We start from the raw sequence: 19,643 nt of genomic DNA on the forward strand, positions 1-19,643 counted from the left end.
GAATTGTCTAGAGACAAGAATGTGGCAGATGGCCATATAGCCCAGGGATGGGGAACCAGGTGGCCTCCAACTTGCACCAGCCCTGGTCAATAGTCAGGGAAGATGCAGTCTAGCAGCCTGGAGGGACACAAACTCCAGCATCTGTCTTTATTTTTTTTTTTTTAATGTGGGGGACCCACAATAGGTCATATTGGTCAGAGGGAAACTAGAAGGGAATAACTACACAGAAGACAAGCTGAATGAATGTAGTAAGAAAAAAAAAAGATACACACAACTTTATTGGGTAAGAAGACTTTTGTTCACGGAAGTTGTCGTTACGCACAAACTATCCCCCAGCTGGGTTTGCAGGTTGCGACTCCTCAGCACTGAACCCACAAAGCTGCTATTAGACTGCAGAGCTAATGGGGAAGGGTTTGTCTGTGTATGACAGAGAGAACACACACATATCTTCTACACGGAATAGGCCTTGGACTGATGGAGTAACAAAGCACTTCCGATTTCTTGCCGGCAGCTTCTTCCTGCGGTCTGCTTCTTCTCCAGCAGAGGGCAGGATCAAACAGGCCTATAGACACTCAATTCCTTGCTTCAAGGGGCTCATGGGTGAACAGCATACAACATCATCCTGCACCTCGTTACCTCAGCCCCAACTTCTTCTTCTCCTTCTGTTTCTTGCGCACCACATCAATATTGCGATCTTTCCACATGCTTTTGCGCAGCTTGATGGGCCGGCTGCCGACATACTTTCCTGCCACAGACACACAAGGAAGGGCAGTGGGGAGGTTGGCGGGGAGGCAGAGAGAGAGGAAGGAAGGTTCAGTAAGACTGTCCTGTCCAAGCCAGCTCACCTTGTGTGGCTGGAGAAACGTGGAGCTGTTTCCCAAGCCGCCCTCGGTTAATTCACTGGCTGACACCCCAGGGCTTCAACGTAATACGTTGTGCCAATGGCCTCCAGTTACGCCATCAAAAAAGACAACTAATGTGGGAATTGAGCAACCCTAGAGACTTCCCCAAGAAGGAGCACCTGAAGTCAGTCATATTCCTCAAAATGTACACCAGATTAGAGGTACACATGTTTCCAGACAGCCTTGGCCTGCTCCCTCATCGAGATGTATGTCATGTTACAGATCCTTTCAGGTGTTGAACATCAGCAGAGTGAGCCCTCTTGATAGTTCCATCGCTTTCAAAAGCTCAGTGGCTGCAGCCCAGGAAAAGGCATTCTTTGTGGCAGCTCTTAGTCTGTGGAACTCCCTACCCAGAGAGGTGCCTCTGACACCTTCCCTACAAGAAAGAAGATTCCACCTAAACATTAGGAAGAACTTCCTGACAGTAAGAGCTGTTCGACAGTGGAATTTGCTGCCAAGGAGTGTGGTGGAGTCTCCTACTTTGGAGGTCTTTAAGCAGAGGCTTGACAACCATATGTCAGGAGTGCTCTGATGGTGTTTCCTGCTTGGCAGGGGGTTGGACTCGATGGCCCTTGTGGTCTCTTCCAACTCTATGATTCTATGATTCTATGATTCTACAGTTTCCATCATATGCTGAAGACACACCTCTTTTACCTTGTCCTTTGGCACCCGAGATGCTGTATTTTAGGACCCACCCTACATTTAGGATTATAATCTGTTTTTAATGTTGCACTTTAAAGTGTTATGACCTGCCCTGGGACCTTAGGCAGTAAACAATGATAGTAATAGTAATAATAAGCAGCAGCTTTGAAGATGCTATGAGGGCTTTCAAGATCCAGCACAACAGTGCTGGCAGGTGAGGAGCTGGCCATTTCCCTGTAGTATTGAACCTTGGAAAGATTCAGAAAACAAGTAGACGTATTGCTGCCTTAAATACAGGAAGCTGCCTGATACAGACTACAGTGGTACATTGGTTCTCAAACACTTTGGTACTCAAACAATTTAGAACCCAAACACTACAAACCTGGAAGTAAGTGTTCCAGTTTGTGAACGTTTTTCGGAAGCCGAAAGTGTTCCATTTTGAGTGCCACGCTTCCGTTTTGAGGTCTGTCTGTTTTTGCTATTTATTTTGTGTTTTGTTTTTGCAGCTTTTTGTTTGGTTTTTGTGACTGCATAGAACCCAGTTCACCTACTGATTGATTGATTGATTGTGTGACTGCAGTACATTGTTTATTGCTTTCATTTTATGGATCAATGGTCTTGTTAGACAGTAAAATTCATGTTTAATTGCTGTTTTAGGGGTTGTTTTTAAAAGTCTGCAACGGATTAATCCATTTTGCATTACTTTCTATGGGAAAGCACGCCTTGGTTTTGTAATGGACTTCCAGAACGGATTAAGTTTGAGAACCAAGGTACCACTGTACTGGGTTTGTCTAGTCTAGCTTTATCTGTTTGGCAGCAGTGCTCCAAAGTCTCAAGCAAAGGTTCTTCTCATTGCCTGCTACTTGATCCTGGAAATGGCAGGAACTGAAATTGGGACTGTCTTCATACAAAGTACATGCTCTGCCCCGGACCCATGATCTTTCCCCACTTCAGCAGAGCAGGGGCTCCACTGGGAGCGAGTGATTCCAGGCCCTGTACAGCTCCTAGCTCTCCCCACCCGCAGCATCTCACCATTCATCTCCCGCATGGCACGGACATAGTCGTTTGGGTCCTTGAAGCTGACAAAGCCATAGCCTTTCGTCTTGCCGGTGCGCTTGTCCCGGATAACCTTGGCTTTCAGGAAGGAGGGATAGCGGCTGAAAGCACGTGCAAGGATGTCATCATTCACTTCATTGCCCAGGTCGCCACAGAAGATCCGGAAATCATCTGGGGGGGGGGGTGGAGAGGAAGGGAGGAAGAGCACACAACATGAGGCTGGGCAATTGGCCGTTTTGACAATTTGTTGAACCCCTTCCTGGCATAACAAGTTTCTGGCCCTCAAGACGGCAAAGTATATGGGCAAAAGGAAAGCAGGATGATTTGCAGCAGTCAAGGTACTAGTCCTCAGTGTCTTCTGTGACTCCTCAGCCTTCAAACAGCAGTAAAATTGTGTGTTATTTCCCTCAAACCTGTCTAATTTTAATAGTTTCTTATCCAAGTCTCAAAAGCCAAGTTTGGCTTGATGAAGTTTGTTAACCAGGAATTAACATTTATTTCAAACAGAAATTTAAATATGAAAGCATTTATTGTCAACCACTGATGGCAACTAACCCCAAGCTTGAGGGAACAGTCCCTTGCAATGAGGATTCTTGCCAGTATTTTTGACTGTTCACCAACCCACGTGACGATGGACACTCACCAGAATCCCATTCAAGGAGGCTGGGGTCCTCCCAGCATGTCCCAGCAGCTGTGCGGATGCAGCGCTTGAGCTTTTCCTGCTTCATTTTCTTCTTGTCCTCAGGTGTGCTCTCTACAACAGGCTGGGAAGAGAGAGAATGTGCTGATTAGGCAAAATACCACTTCAATAATTTGTTTCAAATGAAAATTTGTTTCTAGCCTGGTGACCTCTGAGTAGGTAGGCTGACTGAACCAGACTCTCTTCCCCCTCACATTCTCATTTACCCTGTTGGAGGAACTGGACATGGAGGAAGGAGCTAATTTCCTTCATGAGCATAAATCACCCATGTATGAGATAAGCCAACAGATACAAGGTCAGTCAAGCCTGTTGCTATGGTTACAGCCCAGTGTTAAGGCATGCCAGCTCATGGTCTTTTGCTGTAGTGTGTTGGCCTGTGAGTCTGTCCATGAGTTGGAGTCTGTGTTATATCTTGAATATAGAAATATTTTTCACTTGTATGTATATACCTTGTGGAATAAGAAGTCTACATACAAGCTGTATGTATATATCAACATCTGGAGCTGCTTTACTGAAGCCTTATCTTCTACAGCAGTAAACTGTTTTGGATCTTAAGCTGCCTCTGTGTGGTGACTGTAAGTGGGAGCAACTTCTGCTGCAGAGGTATCTCACCTCACTTCCCCACCAGTTTCTGCCCATTTCTAGTGGGAAGCCACGACTGCTCCTTACCTCGACAGGTACAAATCCAGCATCGGGCCCCCGGGATCGCTTCCCCCGCGCGGGGGGCTGCTCGTGCCCACGTAGTGGCTGCAGGCTCCTTACATCCACCATTGGAACGGGCTCCGCCTCCGGCATACTTGGACCTATCACAGGCTCCTCCATCCCAACTGGCTCCTTCTCCTCCACCACGGGGGGCGGGGGCTCCCGATGCTCTTCCTGCAGAGGGAAGAGGAAGGGCTGTGATGTCACCGCTGTAGTACAGATCGGAGGCCCTTTTTCAGATGCCTCCACCTTGCCAGAACTGCCCAGCAAAGGTAATCTTAAGCGGCGCAGTTCAACAACTTCCCGCACGCTATCAGAAAGGATCCACCCACTGGACACTTGGGGGAATTAAACTGTGTGTGTAGTGGCTAGAGCGTCGGACTAGGACCCAGGAAGCAAATACCCCCTCTGCCATAATGATCACTGGGTGACCTTGTTCAGTCCCTGCCAAGTCTCAGCCCAACCTACTACACAGGGTTGTTGGGGGGATAAAATGGATAGGGGGAGAACCACGTACTTGAGATCCTTGGGGGGGGGGAAAGATGGGATACAAATGCAATAAATAGTAATAATAAAAAATAATGTGGCCTTCATTTGGCGTGCTCACTACTAACCTCTTGCTTCTTCACTGGCGGGGCAGAATACACTGTGGGAGCGGCCTGGATGACAGTGGGGTTCACTTTGGGGGGCACCACCACGGGTCGAGGAACAGGCACCAGCGGCGCCAGAGGACCGACGGGGATCCCTGGCCCAACCTAGCCAAAAAGCAGGCAGCAATCAGTGTCAGTTTTGCAAGTTCAATGCTAATATCTGAAGTTTGAGGCTGATCAAGTCCCCATCCCACTCTGAACCTGCAAGTCTCTGTTACGTGAGAGCTTGCGCCCAAGTTTGCTTATTTCATTCCACTTTCTAATGCATTTTTCTTTCATACCTTGCACCTTTAGACTTCAAACTTAAGGATAGGGACTACTCTGTTATACTAGTGATCTGGGAGAATTTTTTTGGCTGAAGTGTGTGTGGGGGGGAACCTACGTAAATAAGATCAAACACCAGCCACTCCCATAAAGCTTTCCCCTTGTATATGCTTGTGAAGGTTCAGTAGGAGTAAGGCAAGTCATGGGTTTTACAGCACAGAGGCAGCTAAGCCACATAGCGCCAAATACTCAAACTGTTCATTTCTGGCAGCATAATAAAGGATGATCTCCAGCTCTCATCCCCAGTCACCTGCCCCCGTTGGGCACATCCTGTTGCTTGATAATAGTTCTGAATCAAACTTTTAGAAAAGCAGGGTTTCTCAAACCTGGGTCTCCAACTGTTGTTGGATTACAACACCCATCATCCCTGATTCTGGTTCTGCTAGCTAGGGATGATGGGAGCTGTAGACCAATAACAGCTGGGGACCCAAGTTTGAGAAACACTGGGCTAAAGAGAGGGCAGTTCCCTCCTGCTTCTTTCCCAATAGCCCCATGTATTCCCCTTTGGTCTCCACTGGCATGTCCCAATCTATTCCCCTCTGAGTGAACTCTGGCACAGAAGCAGAGAGCAGCCTCAAAAACCGGAAAAACAGATACCATCCCTGCCCTCTCACCAAAGAAAAAGAAACTCACCGGGGGACCAGATCTCATGGGCCCTATGCCCCCTAGGGGCGGGCCAGGTGCTCTCTGCATTGGGGGGCCCATAAGCATTGGGGGGCCCTGGGGGCCTGACATGGGGGGACCCACCATAGACTGGTGATGAGGAGGGCGCATTGGCAGAGGACGAGGGCCACCTGCAAAAAGAAAATTCAGTAATAATTAGAAATCAGTGTTAGGCAACACTCAGCACACTGACCAATAAAGGCATCTAAAAATATTTCTGGTGCTTTCTGTTTTCAGTTTCTAGACCCTTGGCCGGACAGTTTAGAAATGTAATTAAAAAGCTTTGCATTCAGAAAAACATACTTTCCATTCATTGGCTGGTTTATACGCTCCCTGCAAGGCCCTTTCCACCTGGCCTAGGAGGCGAGGCCCAGATTCACCAGCCCTACTGAAGAGGCTCCTCATGAGGCCGGAGGAACATCGCCCGGCTATTATTTTATTGATTTATTGATTTAATATGCTGTACACCACTTTGAGGTTTTTATTAAAAATATAAAGCAGTTTAGAAATTAAAAAATAAATAAAATACGCTGTGGCTCAAAGGGGAAGAAATTATTGGTTTTTCCTTCAAAGTCAGCTGAACCCCAAAACGCCTCTGGATTCCCTGAGAGCCCCAGAGACAACAGGGTATGGAGGCCTCTTCCCAACTTCTGTGCAAATGCCGTGAGGCACAATACGCGCATCACACCAAAGGCCCATCTAGTCCAACATTCTGTTCTCCTAGTGGCCAACCAAGATATCTATGGGAAGCCCACAAGAAGAACCTGAGAGTGACAGCACTCTCCAAATTTCTGGTTCCCAGCAACTGGCATTCATAGGCATACTGTCTCAAACAGTGGACACAGCCATCGTTCCTAGCAGCCATCAATAGAAAATCCATGGGGAAGAAGGCTAACACTCTTTAAAGCCACCCATACCTTGTGCTATAATGGAAACATGGCTAGAAACCCAATGGATTTTTCTTTTTAAGATAAACCTGCTTATCAGGAAGAGTCACAGGAAGAGGATCGGTGAAAGAAAGCCTACGTCTGTGCTGAATAGGAAGAAGATACATTACATCAAGGATGGGGAAAGTGGCTCTCCAGATGCTGTTGGACTTTAACTCCCAACAGCCCAGCCAGCATGGTCAACGGTAAAGGATGACATGAGCTGCAGCCCAACAACTTCAGGAAGCCCAAAGATTCCCCATCCTTACTCTTAATAAGAAGACCTATAGTGAATCAGACTAATCCTGACCACCAGCACCTTGCCATCAACTTCAAAGCAGAGGCTGTTCCCAGCTACTCAATATCCTCAACCCGGGGATTGAACCTGAACCTTCATCCATACAAATCATGTGCACTCCCACTGAATCATGGCTTCCTATCTGCCTCCACAGAATCCCACCAAACCTCCCACTCCATGTTCCTTGCAAAACGGTGAACCCAACCAACAAATAATAAAAAAGACACCTTACCGGATCTCTGCAGAACATGAGGCACAAAGGTCGGCCGGAGGATGGGGGGCCGTTGTGGGGGGACAGCTGGGGGGGGGGAAGAGAGAATGGATTTCAAGGCCCTTGGACATACAAAGCCCATTTCACAATCTCTGCTCTTTTATATCAACTTTGCTGTTTCCAGGCTGAATTCACAGTGCTGGCAATTAGCCTTTAAAACCTAAATGACTGACAACCAGTATACTTGAAGGGATCGTCTTCTCCAATATGAGCCTGCCTGGCCACTGAGGTCAGCTGGAGAGTCCCTTTCTGCATGCCCTGCCTCCATATGAGGTGTGATTGGAGGAAACACTTAAAAGTATGAATTCCTCTTTGAACACTTCCCTCTTGCTCTTCTGAAGCTAGCTGAAAACTTATTTCTTCTTTCAGGCCTATGACCTGTACGTTCTTGAATGTTTTATTCCTAGCTCTTTCGGTTTAGTTGAGATGGGGAGCCTGTGGCTCTCCAGATGCTGGACTTTCAACTCCCATCAGCACCAATTAACATGGTCAAAGGCCAGGAATGATGGTAAATGCAGTTCAGCAATAGCTGGAGGGCCACAGCTTTCTCATTCCTCTGCTGATGTGATCTTAGCACCCTAACAATTTATTAATCTGTTTTAATTGCTTGGTTATTCTCTTAAGCATTTTGGGTGGGACACAACTTAATATCTGACATAACTGCAGTTGTGGTGGGGAACCTGTGACCCTACAGAGGTCACTGGATTACAACTTCCACCAGCCCCAACCATGGTGGCTGAGGCTGATGAAAGCTGGGAGTCCAACAACTGGAGGGACACAGGCTTCACATCCTTCTGGTAAGAATAGAATTACAAAGGCACTGGCTATATACCTGGGCCCACAAATGGCACTGGAGGAGCCACAATGGGGGCCACCACTGTGGCTGCCGCTGCTGCTCGGGCTTCAAGACTCTGCTGGACCTGGAAGAAAAAAAGAAACAAATGGCAAGAACAGATGTCAGCGAAGTATGATGATCAGTCAAGTACGAAAGTTTAGTATTCACACATTCATCCTCCTCACCCCAGCTTCCTAAGGGCAGCTCTGCTGCATCAGACCAAAACCCTACACTATCTGTAATCCTTGTTTCCTGAAGATCAAATGCCTATCTAACTTGCATGGTATGTGCCAATTCTGCCTTGCACTCAGCAGCATGATAGGTGCTGGATAGAACATAAAAGTGGCATGATTGAAAGAGGACTTGCACGTCACAACCTAATGAGTGAGGTAGCAATGAAGAGAAAAACACAGTGTTAGTCCTATAGAAATGAATTGTTGTAGAATGACACCACACTGTATTACCTATGTGCTAAAAAGAAATATTCTCCTGTTTCAAAACACTGATCAAAACCTAAATCGGGGCAGGGGGAGCAGGCTCTGCTGGCCATGGAGTAAGCAGCAGAAACTGAGAGCTCTGAGAGAAAATATTTTAAAGGATGGATTTCTCACTCTGAAGAACAAGTATTACGAAGCAAAGAATACAGGTCAGTCCTTAAGAACTTTTCAAGCAGGAATGTAATCTGGAGTAGTGAAATAATAAACATTACTACTTAATTTATGGGCTAGACACAAGCCCTGGGCCAGATGTCAAACTTATTGGCTGGAAAAGAATCTAAAGCAAAGGGCTTGTGAAGACAAAAAAATGGACAGTTAGAAATTATTGGACCTCTTACATTTAAATAGTAGAAGTAAAAAAGAAAGGATCAATACCCAGGACAATAAAATATTTGGAAATCTTGGAGTAAATAATTGAATATAATTAATTACTCTTACTTCCGGTCTCCAGGCCTGAAGCCTGATACCGGGTTGGAGACTAGATTTAATTGAAGCAAAAGAACTTGAAAGGGAAAAACAGCAAATACTACAAATAAACAAGGGGAAAGGTGAATATAAAATGGAAGAATGGTATAAAGAGGTGTGGGATATAGCAATTAATGACAAATTAACATGTGCTATTAAGGTAAGACGGGGAATATGCAGGAGAAATGAGTTTAAGGAGATATGGAAGATATTTGTAGAATTTGTGCTGTTAAAATGGAAAGGAGTCAAACTATCGCAAGAGGTGTTGAAATTTTGGAAGGTTGGATAGTTATAATGGAATGGTCTGGGGGGTGCATATTTTTATTTCTACTTTATTATTACTTTGTTTTTAAAAAATAGAAAACCTAAATCAACACCTACTGCTTCAGCCAAAGTGGAAAAGTGACAGCACCAATATATTTAAAAGATTACAAATGTGTAATCTGAACCTCTAATTCCAAAGCCTAGCTTTCCTCACCTGCACCAGATTTCAAGGCTTCTACTGAAAGCCAGGAACTGTTTTATATAGAGTGAGACCACTGGTCCATTTAGCTCAGCATTATCTATACAGTACTCATGGGCAGCAGCTCTTTGGAGTTTCAGGCAGGAGATTTTTCCCCATTCCCAACTGGAGATGCTAGGATTTCAACCTAGGACCTTTTGCATGCAAAATACGTTTTCTACCATTGAGCTACAGCCCTGTCCCTCAAAGCTGTCCAGCAAGCTTCCTGCATTGCAAAAGGTAAGTCTCAAGCAGACTCCTCACCTGTTGGTAGGTGTTGGTGGCAATGATGGGTCGGATGACAGGGACTGGGGGGACTGCAGACACAGCTGGCACTGCCAGGGCAACTGGGACAGCTTCTACCACAGGGGCAACAGGAGGCAAGGATACTGGAGCTCCCAGCACCTCCTGCTCAAACCTGTAAACAAAAACCCATAGCATTTATATGATTCTTTTGCCATACAAATGCCCCACATACACCATTCCATTATTAATCTGAACAACTGGCTTTATATTTTGATTGATTTTATTATATCCATGCTGAGGACCACGAAGGGCCAAGTTCAAATCCCACCCCTCCAGCAACAAAGCTCACTCTGGAATCTACATCACCTTTCATCCTAATCAATTTCACGGGTTTGTTGAGGAAATAAAATGAGGGGGAAGTGGGCCATGGGCACTACTTTAACTTCTATTAAGGCATGATATAAATACCAAATAATAATCACCACCACCACCAGACAAGAACATAAAATGTTTTAAAATCTATTGACAAACCACACCAAGAGTTGTAAAGTGGGCTGTTTGGAGAAATATTCACTTCAGAACACCTCTGCCCCATACTGAAATCAGGAGGCAAAAAAGGAGGATGGTTTGCCTAAGCTCTGAGAACAAGGCTAAGGTGGGCTCTGAACTGGAAGCATCCCAGCTCGCAAGGGAGACTCGGAGCTCCCATTACCAACACTGCCCTGGGTTCCACAGCCCCGTTTCCTAGCACCTGCAACGCTTTTCTTTCCAGCGTGTTCACTGTCAACATTGTAAGACAGGGAGGGAGGGAGGGCCCCCCTGAATGAAATCTCCCAGGTGTCCCCAGACTTCCAGCTCCCATCACCTCCGTCCATGAAACCATTTTGGCTGGTTTTCGCTGCCTTCCCCCAAACACAGGGCCCCTCCATGGGAGCCTCCATGGGCGCCCTCCCCGCTTCACTCACAGGGCCATCTCGGCTTCCATTTCCTTCAGTCTCTCCTCTCCACTCTTCGCGCCGCCGCCGCCTCCTGCGGCCGCCGCCGGTGGACCTTTCCCGGGCACCCCTCCAGGCACCCCGGGGGGACCTCCCGGCGGCGGAGGGGGCGGAATCGCCGGAGCCGCCATGGCTCAAGTGCTCTTCCAAGTCGGTAGCAACCGCTCCTACAGCTACATGGACCACCGTCTCCCGAGACTACTTCCGGCTCAGAGCTGATGACGATAACCCGGAGACTTCCGGCGCACCTCGCCGACGGTAGGAGAAAAAAATAGAACTTCCGGTACAAGCAGAGAGCTGTCGTAGGCTGCGTCTCTCTATGGTTGCAGGACGGTGTCGCTCTTTCCTTGTCATTCTCTCTGGTGAAAACTCGGCCGCAACCTATTTTTTTTGCTAGGAGTGAGGAAATAATGTCAAGACCGGAAGTACTGCTAAGTACTGCAGCAGTGTGACTGAGAAATTGCTAACTCTATGGACACGTCGCGTTCCGTTTCCCGCAGAACGCTGGGCGGGGCTAAGCAGAAGGGGCGGGGCTAAGCAGAAGGGGCGGGGCTTGGGTGCCCCCTGGTTGGAAGAAACTGAAGGGGGGAGCCTGCTCGATTAATCTGTGGGATTTATAGGATCGCGCTGTAATTTTTCCATTCACCTCTCCATCCAGGGAAGCAAGAGGCATTATCAGAGTGAAGGAGCACCTCACAGCCAGGCAGAAGCACACAGAGGAACCTCAGTGATGGTGAAAAATGCAGCCTAGGGAAAGGGGGAATGGCCGGAGGAATCCCAAGGGCCAGATAAGAGAGGTGTGGAGGGCTGCAATCAGCCCTGAAGACCAAGGCTTTCATTCTTACCTTGTGTGTTTATTCAGAAGCAAAATCCACAGAGTTCAATAGTAAATGTACATAGGTCTGTCACTTTACAATGCAGCCCTACAGATATTTACACAGCAATCTGAATCACCCTGAGTAGGGCTTGCTTTCTAGCAATCAACTTCCTAATGTTTTCCTTTTGTCCAGGTGAAGGGCTTCTCACAGTGTGAGAAAAATATCACTTTAGTGCAAGAATGCCAACTTGAATAAAATATTGGGGGGGGGGGCGAGCAGGTAAGCCTCTCCCCGCATAATCGATCACAAGATGCGGCACAAGTGCACCATTTAATTGGCAATGACCATCAATTGGGGGGGGGGCTTGACTCCTATGCTACAGTGCCAAAGTAGCAGTGATGAAGTCATACCTTAAGCCCAGCAGGAAAATAACTCCCTTCTGTAAAATGTGTTATCTAGGCTCCCGCCTCTTGCATAAGTACAGAATTCAAGGACTTTTGTCATCTGCTCAGGTAACTTATTATAACATATCCAAACAACCTGTGGAACATTCTTTTATCATGAGCACCAAGTGGGAACTGGCCAGCTGAAAGAGAAGGCTGGCTGTGATGTAGCCAGATCAGCCTCCAATCTAACAAGCAAGTAGGAAATCCCATGTGCAAAAGTATTCCAGACTGCTTATCAAGTGGAAGTGGAGAGGTGTGGTTTATGGCAAAGCAAGGAGGGGTGCTGTGGAAAATTATGTGAGTTGTGTATCCTACACCTTATAAGAAGCACCCCAGTCATTGACAACAATACCACAAATTCACATGTAATCAGCCGATCTTAACACAAACCATAGCCACAGGTTTTTATGCCTTTTATTTGAATTTGCACTGTCACATCATGTTGGATGCTCAAGTCAGCATGACCAAGAAAAAGCATTATTTCAGACTATCCTTCAGTCACCGTATTTAGGTGGGGAGACCTCAGCAGCACAGCAGTGTCATGAGAAAGGGAGCAACTGGCAGGGGCAAGACAATCAGATCTTGCCAGGAAAAGTCCCCTCTTCTATGCGTTCATCCCAGCTAGTGACCTGTAAAAGACCAATAAGCTTCTTTGATTAGTCATATCTTCTGGGCTAGTACAGAGGCAAAGTGACTAAGACTACAGATCTCCTCACATGGAATTCTGCAGCTTTCTTTGTAGAAAATTAAATCACATTTCTAATCCTCATAACCATAGATTGTAATAGTCTTCATTTGTGGGTTTTGTGGGAGTTGCCTACAAAATGTTGCAATGTTCGCAATGTAATATTTATATTTCCTGCATAGCTATCTAGCTTATCTTCATATTTAAGAAAATTTTGACCTTGCAATTTGTCCATGAAAAGGTCCCCAAGGCAAAACTATGAAAATAGTAGTAGTTCCAGTTATATTCTTTTATTACCCATCACTTATCAATACATATCCTCCTTGTTCTTTTGCCACATACAGCTAAAAATATGGGAACACATCAGGCTCACATTATTAATTTTATGCAAAATAATAGTTTTTAGTGGTTATCATTTTGAGCAGATTGAAGTTTTCTGACACACATTAAGCATCTATCTATTGCATCTCTGAGGCTTCACCCAGCACAGCCCATGGTCCACAGAACCTCCCCTCCAGTCAAATAACAGAGCACTGAAATGTGCCAAACACCACCCATCAAGCCCATCCTTTACCCTGACACCTATTTCTCTTTCACATTCCTTAGCCCTGCTCAGTTCCATTCACGTACCCAAGAAACGGGGCAAAGGGATGTGTACACTCTTTTGTACCACTGGCAGACATAAGGGTCTCCTCCCTTGGCATTCATGGCTTTCTCACAGCGGTGGAAATCTGTGGAGAGAGAAATGTTTCAGACTTATGAAGACAACCACTGCAGCTCCTCTAGTACAGAGCCCAGGAGACAGCTTTTTAAACCCCAAACTGTTTGCAAGACTCTTTTGATGTAATCTGCACAAGGTGGCATCAGACATTATTTTTGCCTATCTCTGCTTATTTTATTGTTATTTAATCCTTCTTTCCTCCTCTACTATAGAAACTACCCAGATCAACTTACAAAAAAGAATACATAACACTTGCACATTCTCGTAATAAGGATATTATAGTGATATTATGGTCTGACCTGTTGCATTTTCCTATTTTTTCCACTTACTGCCTCATTTTATGCACAGATCTAGAACTGCTGCAGCCTGAAACTTTTAGGAAGACTTGCACAGTACACTACGGACCTTGCCTGCAATAGTGAAAGTCAGCAGTTTGGAAATTCAGACATAGTACAATAGGACAACTACTTTTTTATACTTCTCTGGCAACTCAGATGTCAGATGATGAATAGTCCTAGTTTATCATTACTAAGCCAAGGATACAAAAATTCACACAAATAAATTATACTCACCAAGATAATTCTGCCAGCAGTTCCGGGTTTGGTTTTGATTGGGGAACCGGCTGTCAAATGGAGCCGTTCGGTAATTTTCCAGCTTTTCCTTTATGGTTTCAGACATGTTCTCTTCTCTGAAAGAATATATAAAATCAGCAATGTGAAAAGACCCAGAAGATTCACAGCAGTAATGCTCAGAAGCCATATCCCATGTTAAGGGATTATGTGTCCCAAAGATATTTATATCTTCAGGGAGCATTCCAACAACTGGATGGCAGCATAGTCAGATCATGGGAGCAGAACACTGCTTAAAAGGTAAAGGACCCCCTGGACAGTTAAGTCCAGACAAAGGTGACTATGGGGTTGGGGCGCTCATCTAGTTTTCAGGCCAAGGGAGCCGGCGTTTGTCCACAGACAGCTTTCCAGGTCATGTGGCTAGCATGACTAAACCACTTCTGGTGTAACGGAACACCACGATGGAAACCAGAGTGCACAGAAACGCCGTTTACCTTCCCGCCACAGTGGTACCTATTTATCTACTTGACTGTTAGCTTTCTAACCCCAGCCCACCAAGCACGCATACACACATGTATACCTATCAATCCATGCAGCAAAGAAATACATTAACACAGTATTATCTCTGTACACCACCCCCTAACAAATCTACGATATTAAAACCCCATCACCCAATATCTGCCTGATAAGAGGCCAGAAGGACATTGCTTCAAGTCCCAACATTGCTGTGGACATGCTGGAAGGAGAGTAGTAGTATGCAGAGCAGGTATAAGGGAACCTCTGGCCCTCCAGATGTTGAACTACATCCCTGGCAAATGGTGATGCTTGCTGGGGCTGATGGGAGTTGTGGTTCAGCAACATCTGAAGGGGCAAAATTTCTTTGCACCTGCACTGCTGCGAGTCCTGGAAGACCTGCTCCGCTAGCTTTTTTTCCATCTGGCCTGGGAAGGTGGGGTCCTGGCTGACTCCAGCTACAAAAGCTGAAGTTACTGAACACACTCTTGGTTTGGGGTATTGTTCAGTGGGTTTTATTGCTATTGCTGATACTAATTTTCTTGTATCTTTTTTTTTTTAGATCATATGATTTATGTGGCAATTGTTCAGTTTGGTTGTGTACTATTTGACGTGTTTTATTTACTGTTCATTACTACTTTTGTAGTTTAATTATTTTCATGTTGTGAGCTGCCTTGAGCATGATGACAGCTCCCAGTATTACATCTGCAGCACAAGAAGTTAACGCAACCAAAAGCCCTGCTCCCACTCCTGATGACTGCATACCTGAAACATGTGTATCAAGCATACCTAAAAAGTCTTGCTCCCTGATCTCAGATGCACCAAAGTAGCAATAGTTACTTCTTGGTAGGATGGCAAGAAGCAATTAAGAATAGTACTCCTGTACCTTCAGTAACTCTATAAGCAGAGGCTTCCAGCAGGTGCAACCTGTCAGTTCTGCAGCAAGTTTGATTAAAGCTGCCTCCACCAAAGCCTCCTCTTCTGCACCATTTCAGAAGCCTTCCATTCCACCTGGTTGCCTTACCTGGTCAGTGGGATAAAGAGCAAGCGCTCTTTGGGGCTTCACTAAAAATGCCACCACCAATACTCTTTCAGCTATGCAGCTGCACCTACAACAGTTGTGCAGCAGGCAGAAATTCAGCACTGGGAGCTTTTGCCCAAGCATGCAGACAGAAAGAGCACTCCCTGCTAAAATTCTTACACCGCTAGTAAAAAAATGTACAGCAGCCTTGCTAAGACTAAAGGGAGGTCACCTGCAAAAAGCCTCTTGCAACCCAACAACAAATAAAAAGACATGTACTATACAACAAATAATAATACATTAGAAAGCACTCAAAAGTATCTCACGCATAAATAGCAATGTTTGAATTACATCAAGGTGACAGAAAAGGAAAGGAGGCAATTGAAACCATTGATTTAAATAAAGTTTCCCACAGAGACTTCTTCATATATTTCGTAAACAGCAGTTAAATCCTAAGACCTGTACAGCACTTAAGAGTGTAGATATGCATTACAGGTTCATTATATTCATAACTTCATTAATATGGAAAGGCCTCCTTTAGCACAATAAGGGGCTCTGATTCACTTTGGAGATTAACTGTATGTCCAATATGCTTATGTTCAGATTTAATGAAAAGAAACATAGTATTTACAAATAATCTTTTAAAAACCTTTTTTTTAATCGTATTTTTAAGCCACCTGAGTATTATTGCATTGCAACAATTCTGAAACATAAGTATAAGCATGGGTTACATTTAGACTGTCAAAGAGACAGTTAAGAGGTGCCACAACAATCACCTTCAATTACCTGACCAGCTGCCACATGGGGCAAATCTATCTCCTGTTGCTCCAGCAGATAGGAGCAGAAGTTCTAATTATGTGTATGAAACTGGAAACTAAATATTACGGGGTGAGTGCTTAATTTTGTGCAGATTGTTTAGCATCCTGCCATGGAAGGAGATTTAAGCAGAAGCTAGATTGCCACCTATCAAGGATGCTGCAGTAGTGGCTGTCCCTCTCACACCCAGAAGCAGGCTGGACTAGAGGGAACTCTGAGGTCCCTTCTGACTTTAATACCTGCAGGATCAAGGGTGAGTAAAGAGCAGCACATCCCTGGATGATTTCAAATACAGTGGTACCTCGGGTTAAGTACTTAATTCATCCCGGAGGTCCGTTCTTAACCTGAAACTGTTCTTAACCTGAAGCACCACTTTAGCCAATGGGGCCTCCTGCTGCTGCCGCGCCACCGTAGCACGATTTCTGTTCTCATCCTGAAGCAAAGTTCTTAACCCAAGGTACTATTTCTGGGTTAGCGGAGTCTGTAACCTGAAGCGTATGTAACCCGAGGTACCACTGTACCTCAGCAAAGAGCCCTGGCCCAACTGTTTCAGGAGTGGCAACAACAACAAAATATATACATGCGCGTTCCAGTCTCCCCGCCGTCCAATATATATTGCTAAAATAATTTAAGGCTCCTGGGGTGTGTGTGTTGGGGTGAGATTGGTAGTCACCCGGAAGTGGACCTTGTGTGTGTGTTCGTGTGTGTAATTTATCGCGTTCCTGGGCTCAGAATCCACTCTTTTAAGCGCATGTCTTCTTAAATTATTGTATTTTAATATTTTGCTGGAAGCCGCCTAGAGTGTCTGGGGAAACCCAGCCAGATGGGCGGGATTGATTGATTGATTGATTGATTGATTTAAAAAAAAACGCAGAGCGGGTCCCACCAGGCCTGAAGCCTGTGCACCCCGGAGGAAGATTAAAGCTCCAGTATTACAGAACGGGGGCGATGAGAGCCGAGAAAAGGGCGCCTTGGAAAAGCCTCCTTGGCGGGATTCGAAACCGGGGCTTCCCTGCTCCCTCCCCTCGCCCGCCCTCCAGCCTCTGGGCCCTGAGCGCCGCCGTCGGCCGGTTCCCCTGGAAGGGAAGGAAGGAGTCCGGCCTGGCGGCAACCAGCACCCAAACCCCGGCCCGTCTCCGAGAGAAGGCCGGGCCCAGCCCTCCGAGCTCCGGCTTCCCATCCTCCTCCCGGCCCGGGCTCCCTCGGGCCTCCGCGCTTCGCACCTCACCAACGGGAGCAGCGGCACTCAAGGCTCTTCCCTCAAAGTGACTTTCACCCGTAGACCGGCCGCGACTGTGCCGGAACAAACGAGGGCGGGGGTTGTAGAGCGGCGCAGGAAAAGGCGGGCGCAACGGCGTGATGGACAAGCCTTCTCCGCGATCGCAGGCGTTCGAGGAAAGATTTGCGGCGGGCGGGTAGGCGGGCGCTCTTCCCCGACAGGCCCGGTAGTCACGCCCCCTTTCGAGTCTGCGCAATGAGAACGAGCTTCGGGGCAGTTGCGTTCTCTTTACCCTCCCCCCCCCCCCGAAAATCATATCACGGCTTTGATTTTTGTCAGTTGAAAATTCTAGCAAAAAGAATTCTTTGTCAGTTGAAAATTCTAGCAAAAAGAAAAAATCTGGCTTTGGATTGTTACCACGGGACAGCAGGGCTGCGATCCCCTGCTTCACGTAGCTCGCATTCAACTTAATGAGTTACTTCTGAGTAAATATGCATCACATTGGGCTGCAAAGATGAGGCATAGAGGAAGAAGACAGTTCCTGGATGAAAACCGAACAGCTCTCCCATGTGTTGGGATGTCCCACTGTTCTGTCCCAAAACCAGAAATTTCTAGAGAAATGTATTTACAGAAATTTCTTTGATTACAAGGTAGGCAGTCCCCATGATCCCAGGACTGGCTCTACTTAACTTGTACAGTGGTACCTCGGGTTACATACGCTTCAGGTTACATACGCTTCAGGTTACACACTCCGCTAACCCAGAAATAGTGCTTCAGGTTAAGAACTTTGCTTCAGGATAAGAACAGAAAATGGGCTCCGGCGGCGTGGCAGCAGCAGGAGGCCCCATTAGCTAAAGTGCTGCTTCAGGTTAAGAACAGTTTCAGGTTAAGTACGGACCTCCGGAACGAATTAAGTACTTAACCCGAGGTACCACTGTATAGTGTTATAAGAATTCTAAGGTCACGGAGGTGGGAAGGATTTTTGTTTGTGTAAATAGCAGTTTATTTTTGTGTGTCTACGTATTTTCTTTTGACTTTCTGTATCAGCAAAACTTTAATAAAAGAATTGGGAAAAAGAATTCTAAGGTCTCAAATATAGAATAAATGATCATCACATGTACAAGGCAAACCCATACATTAGTATATAAACCACGTGTCTGAGGTAGTACAAGAGAGCAATCCTGAAGCCATTTTTACTCTCCCAAATTGTCATCAAATATTTCTCTGCAAAGAAGAAATGGGAAAAGCTTTTCAATTGTCTTTGGACTGTAGGGGTTTACATCTCCCTGCAATTACAGTCTGGCAAGTATCTGTTAAGCTGAGCAAACTATCAATATGTGTGAGAGATTCAGGAACTAAAGTACTGGTATTTACCATCTCAAAGGAATGGCCTGGCTACCCAGAAAATGCAATCAAGTTAGGCATTATCAGGTATCCTGGCAGACAGGAGAGAAGCAACACACTCAATTTTTTACTGGAGACTGCCTCCTGTGATGTATGTATCATGTTTTTTTGGGGGGTCGTGGGGTACAGGGTGGGCAATTTCAAAAGTTTTTATAGGGGCTTGCACACAGTTGTTCTGGGTCTCTCCTACCTCCTTGCAAGGGAGGAGGGGATAACTCTGTTGCAACAGAAAAATAAAGATCTGCCTTGCTTTCTGTGGATCTTTCCTCCATCCATTCATCTCTGACCGATCATGGACTTAGGGGACTCAGTCCCTTGGGGAGTTGGGCAGTAAAAGCCAAACCCCCTGTTTCCCCCCATAACAATAGTCACAGTATGTTGCAAATTAGAAACAAAGAACTCATAACACAAACTGGAACGTGTCCAGAGGAGGGCAACCAAAATGGTCAAAGGCCTGGAAACGATGCCTTATGAGGAACGGCTAAGGGAGCTGGGCATGTTTAGCCTGGAGAAGAGGAGGTTAAGGGGTGATATGATAGCCATGTTCAAATATATAAAAGGATGTCACATAGAGGAGGGAGAAAGGTTGTTTTCTGCTGCTCCAGAGAAGCGGACACGGAGCAATGGATCCAAACTACAAGAAAGAAGATTCCACCTAAACATTAGGAAGAACTTCCTGACAGTAAGAGCTGTTCGACAGTGGAATTTGCTGCCAAGGAATGTGGTGGAGTCTCCTGCTTTGGAGGTCTTTAAGCAG

At 46.0% G+C, this 19,643-nt stretch overlaps 3 protein-coding genes and 1 long non-coding RNA gene across 5 annotated transcripts in view; 2 read left to right on the forward strand and 2 right to left on the reverse strand.

Annotated features, from left to right (window-relative positions):
- Nucleotides 1-240: 240 nt before the first annotated feature.
- Nucleotides 241-10,885, reverse strand: RBM42 (RNA binding motif protein 42). The gene is made up of 10 exons (XM_082232433.1): nt 10,645-10,885; nt 9,698-9,851; nt 7,967-8,054; nt 7,096-7,161; nt 5,610-5,770; nt 4,617-4,757; nt 3,970-4,176; nt 3,244-3,364; nt 2,577-2,771; nt 241-745 (listed from the first exon to the last, which is right to left on the reverse strand). Exons 1-10 carry the CDS (start codon nt 10,803-10,805, stop codon nt 633-635), a joined length of 1,407 nt encoding a protein of 468 aa, XP_082088559.1. The 5' UTR covers nt 10,806-10,885; the 3' UTR covers nt 241-632.
- A 1,432-nt stretch (nt 10,886-12,317) lies between these two features.
- Nucleotides 12,318-17,641, reverse strand: COX6B1 (cytochrome c oxidase subunit 6B1). The gene is made up of 4 exons (XM_082232562.1): nt 17,487-17,641; nt 13,917-14,032; nt 13,254-13,354; nt 12,318-12,567 (listed from the first exon to the last, which is right to left on the reverse strand). Exons 2-4 carry the CDS (start codon nt 14,020-14,022, stop codon nt 12,514-12,516), a joined length of 261 nt encoding a protein of 86 aa, XP_082088688.1. The 5' UTR covers nt 14,023-14,032; nt 17,487-17,641; the 3' UTR covers nt 12,318-12,513.
- On the forward strand, nt 14,039-17,110 carry LOC309537671. The gene is made up of 2 exons (XR_014221965.1): nt 14,039-16,772; nt 16,820-17,110. It is a non-coding gene; the product is annotated as an uncharacterized lncRNA (long non-coding RNA).
- Nucleotides 17,642-17,852: 211 nt separating the features above from the next.
- The window catches only part of LOC309535954 (gilatoxin-like), a 41,494-nt gene continuing 39,703 nt past the window's right edge, over nt 17,853-19,643 (forward strand). The window contains exon 1 of one of the 2 annotated variants that reach the window (XM_082229461.1): nt 17,853-18,132. In XM_082229461.1, coding sequence (XP_082085587.1) covers nt 18,028-18,132 — 105 coding nt within the window. In that variant the 5' untranslated portion in view covers nt 17,853-18,027. The remainder of the gene's footprint in view (nt 18,133-19,643) is intronic. The other variant, XM_082229466.1, reaches the window with a different exon arrangement.

Source organism: Podarcis vaucheri (genome assembly GCF_965113315.1).
Source record: "Podarcis vaucheri genome assembly, chromosome: 7".
NCBI classification, from domain to species: domain Eukaryota; kingdom Metazoa; phylum Chordata; class Lepidosauria; order Squamata; family Lacertidae; genus Podarcis; species Podarcis vaucheri.

Coding starts and splice junctions, on each gene's coding strand:
- RBM42 (XM_082232433.1), bottom strand. CDS start 10,805: ATGGCGGCTCCGGCGATTCCGCCCCCTCCGCCGCCGGGAGGTCCCCCC. Junction 7,162..7,966: donor AGTGCCATTTGTGGGCCCAG/GTATATAGCCAG, acceptor CCCCCCCCCCAG/CTGTCCCCCCACAACGGCCC. Junction 746..2,576: donor TGCCATGCGGGAGATGAATG/GTGAGATGCTGC, acceptor TGTCTGTGGCAG/GAAAGTATGTCGGCAGCCGG.
- COX6B1 (XM_082232562.1), bottom strand. CDS start 14,022: ATGTCTGAAACCATAAAGGAAAAGCTGGAAAATTACCGAACGGCTCCA. Junction 13,355..13,916: donor CTGCTGGCAGAATTATCTTG/GTGAGTATAATT, acceptor CTCTCTCCACAG/ATTTCCACCGCTGTGAGAAA. Junction 12,568..13,253: donor CCCTTTGCCCCGTTTCTTGG/GTACGTGAATGG, acceptor GGTCTTTTACAG/GTCACTAGCTGGGATGAACG.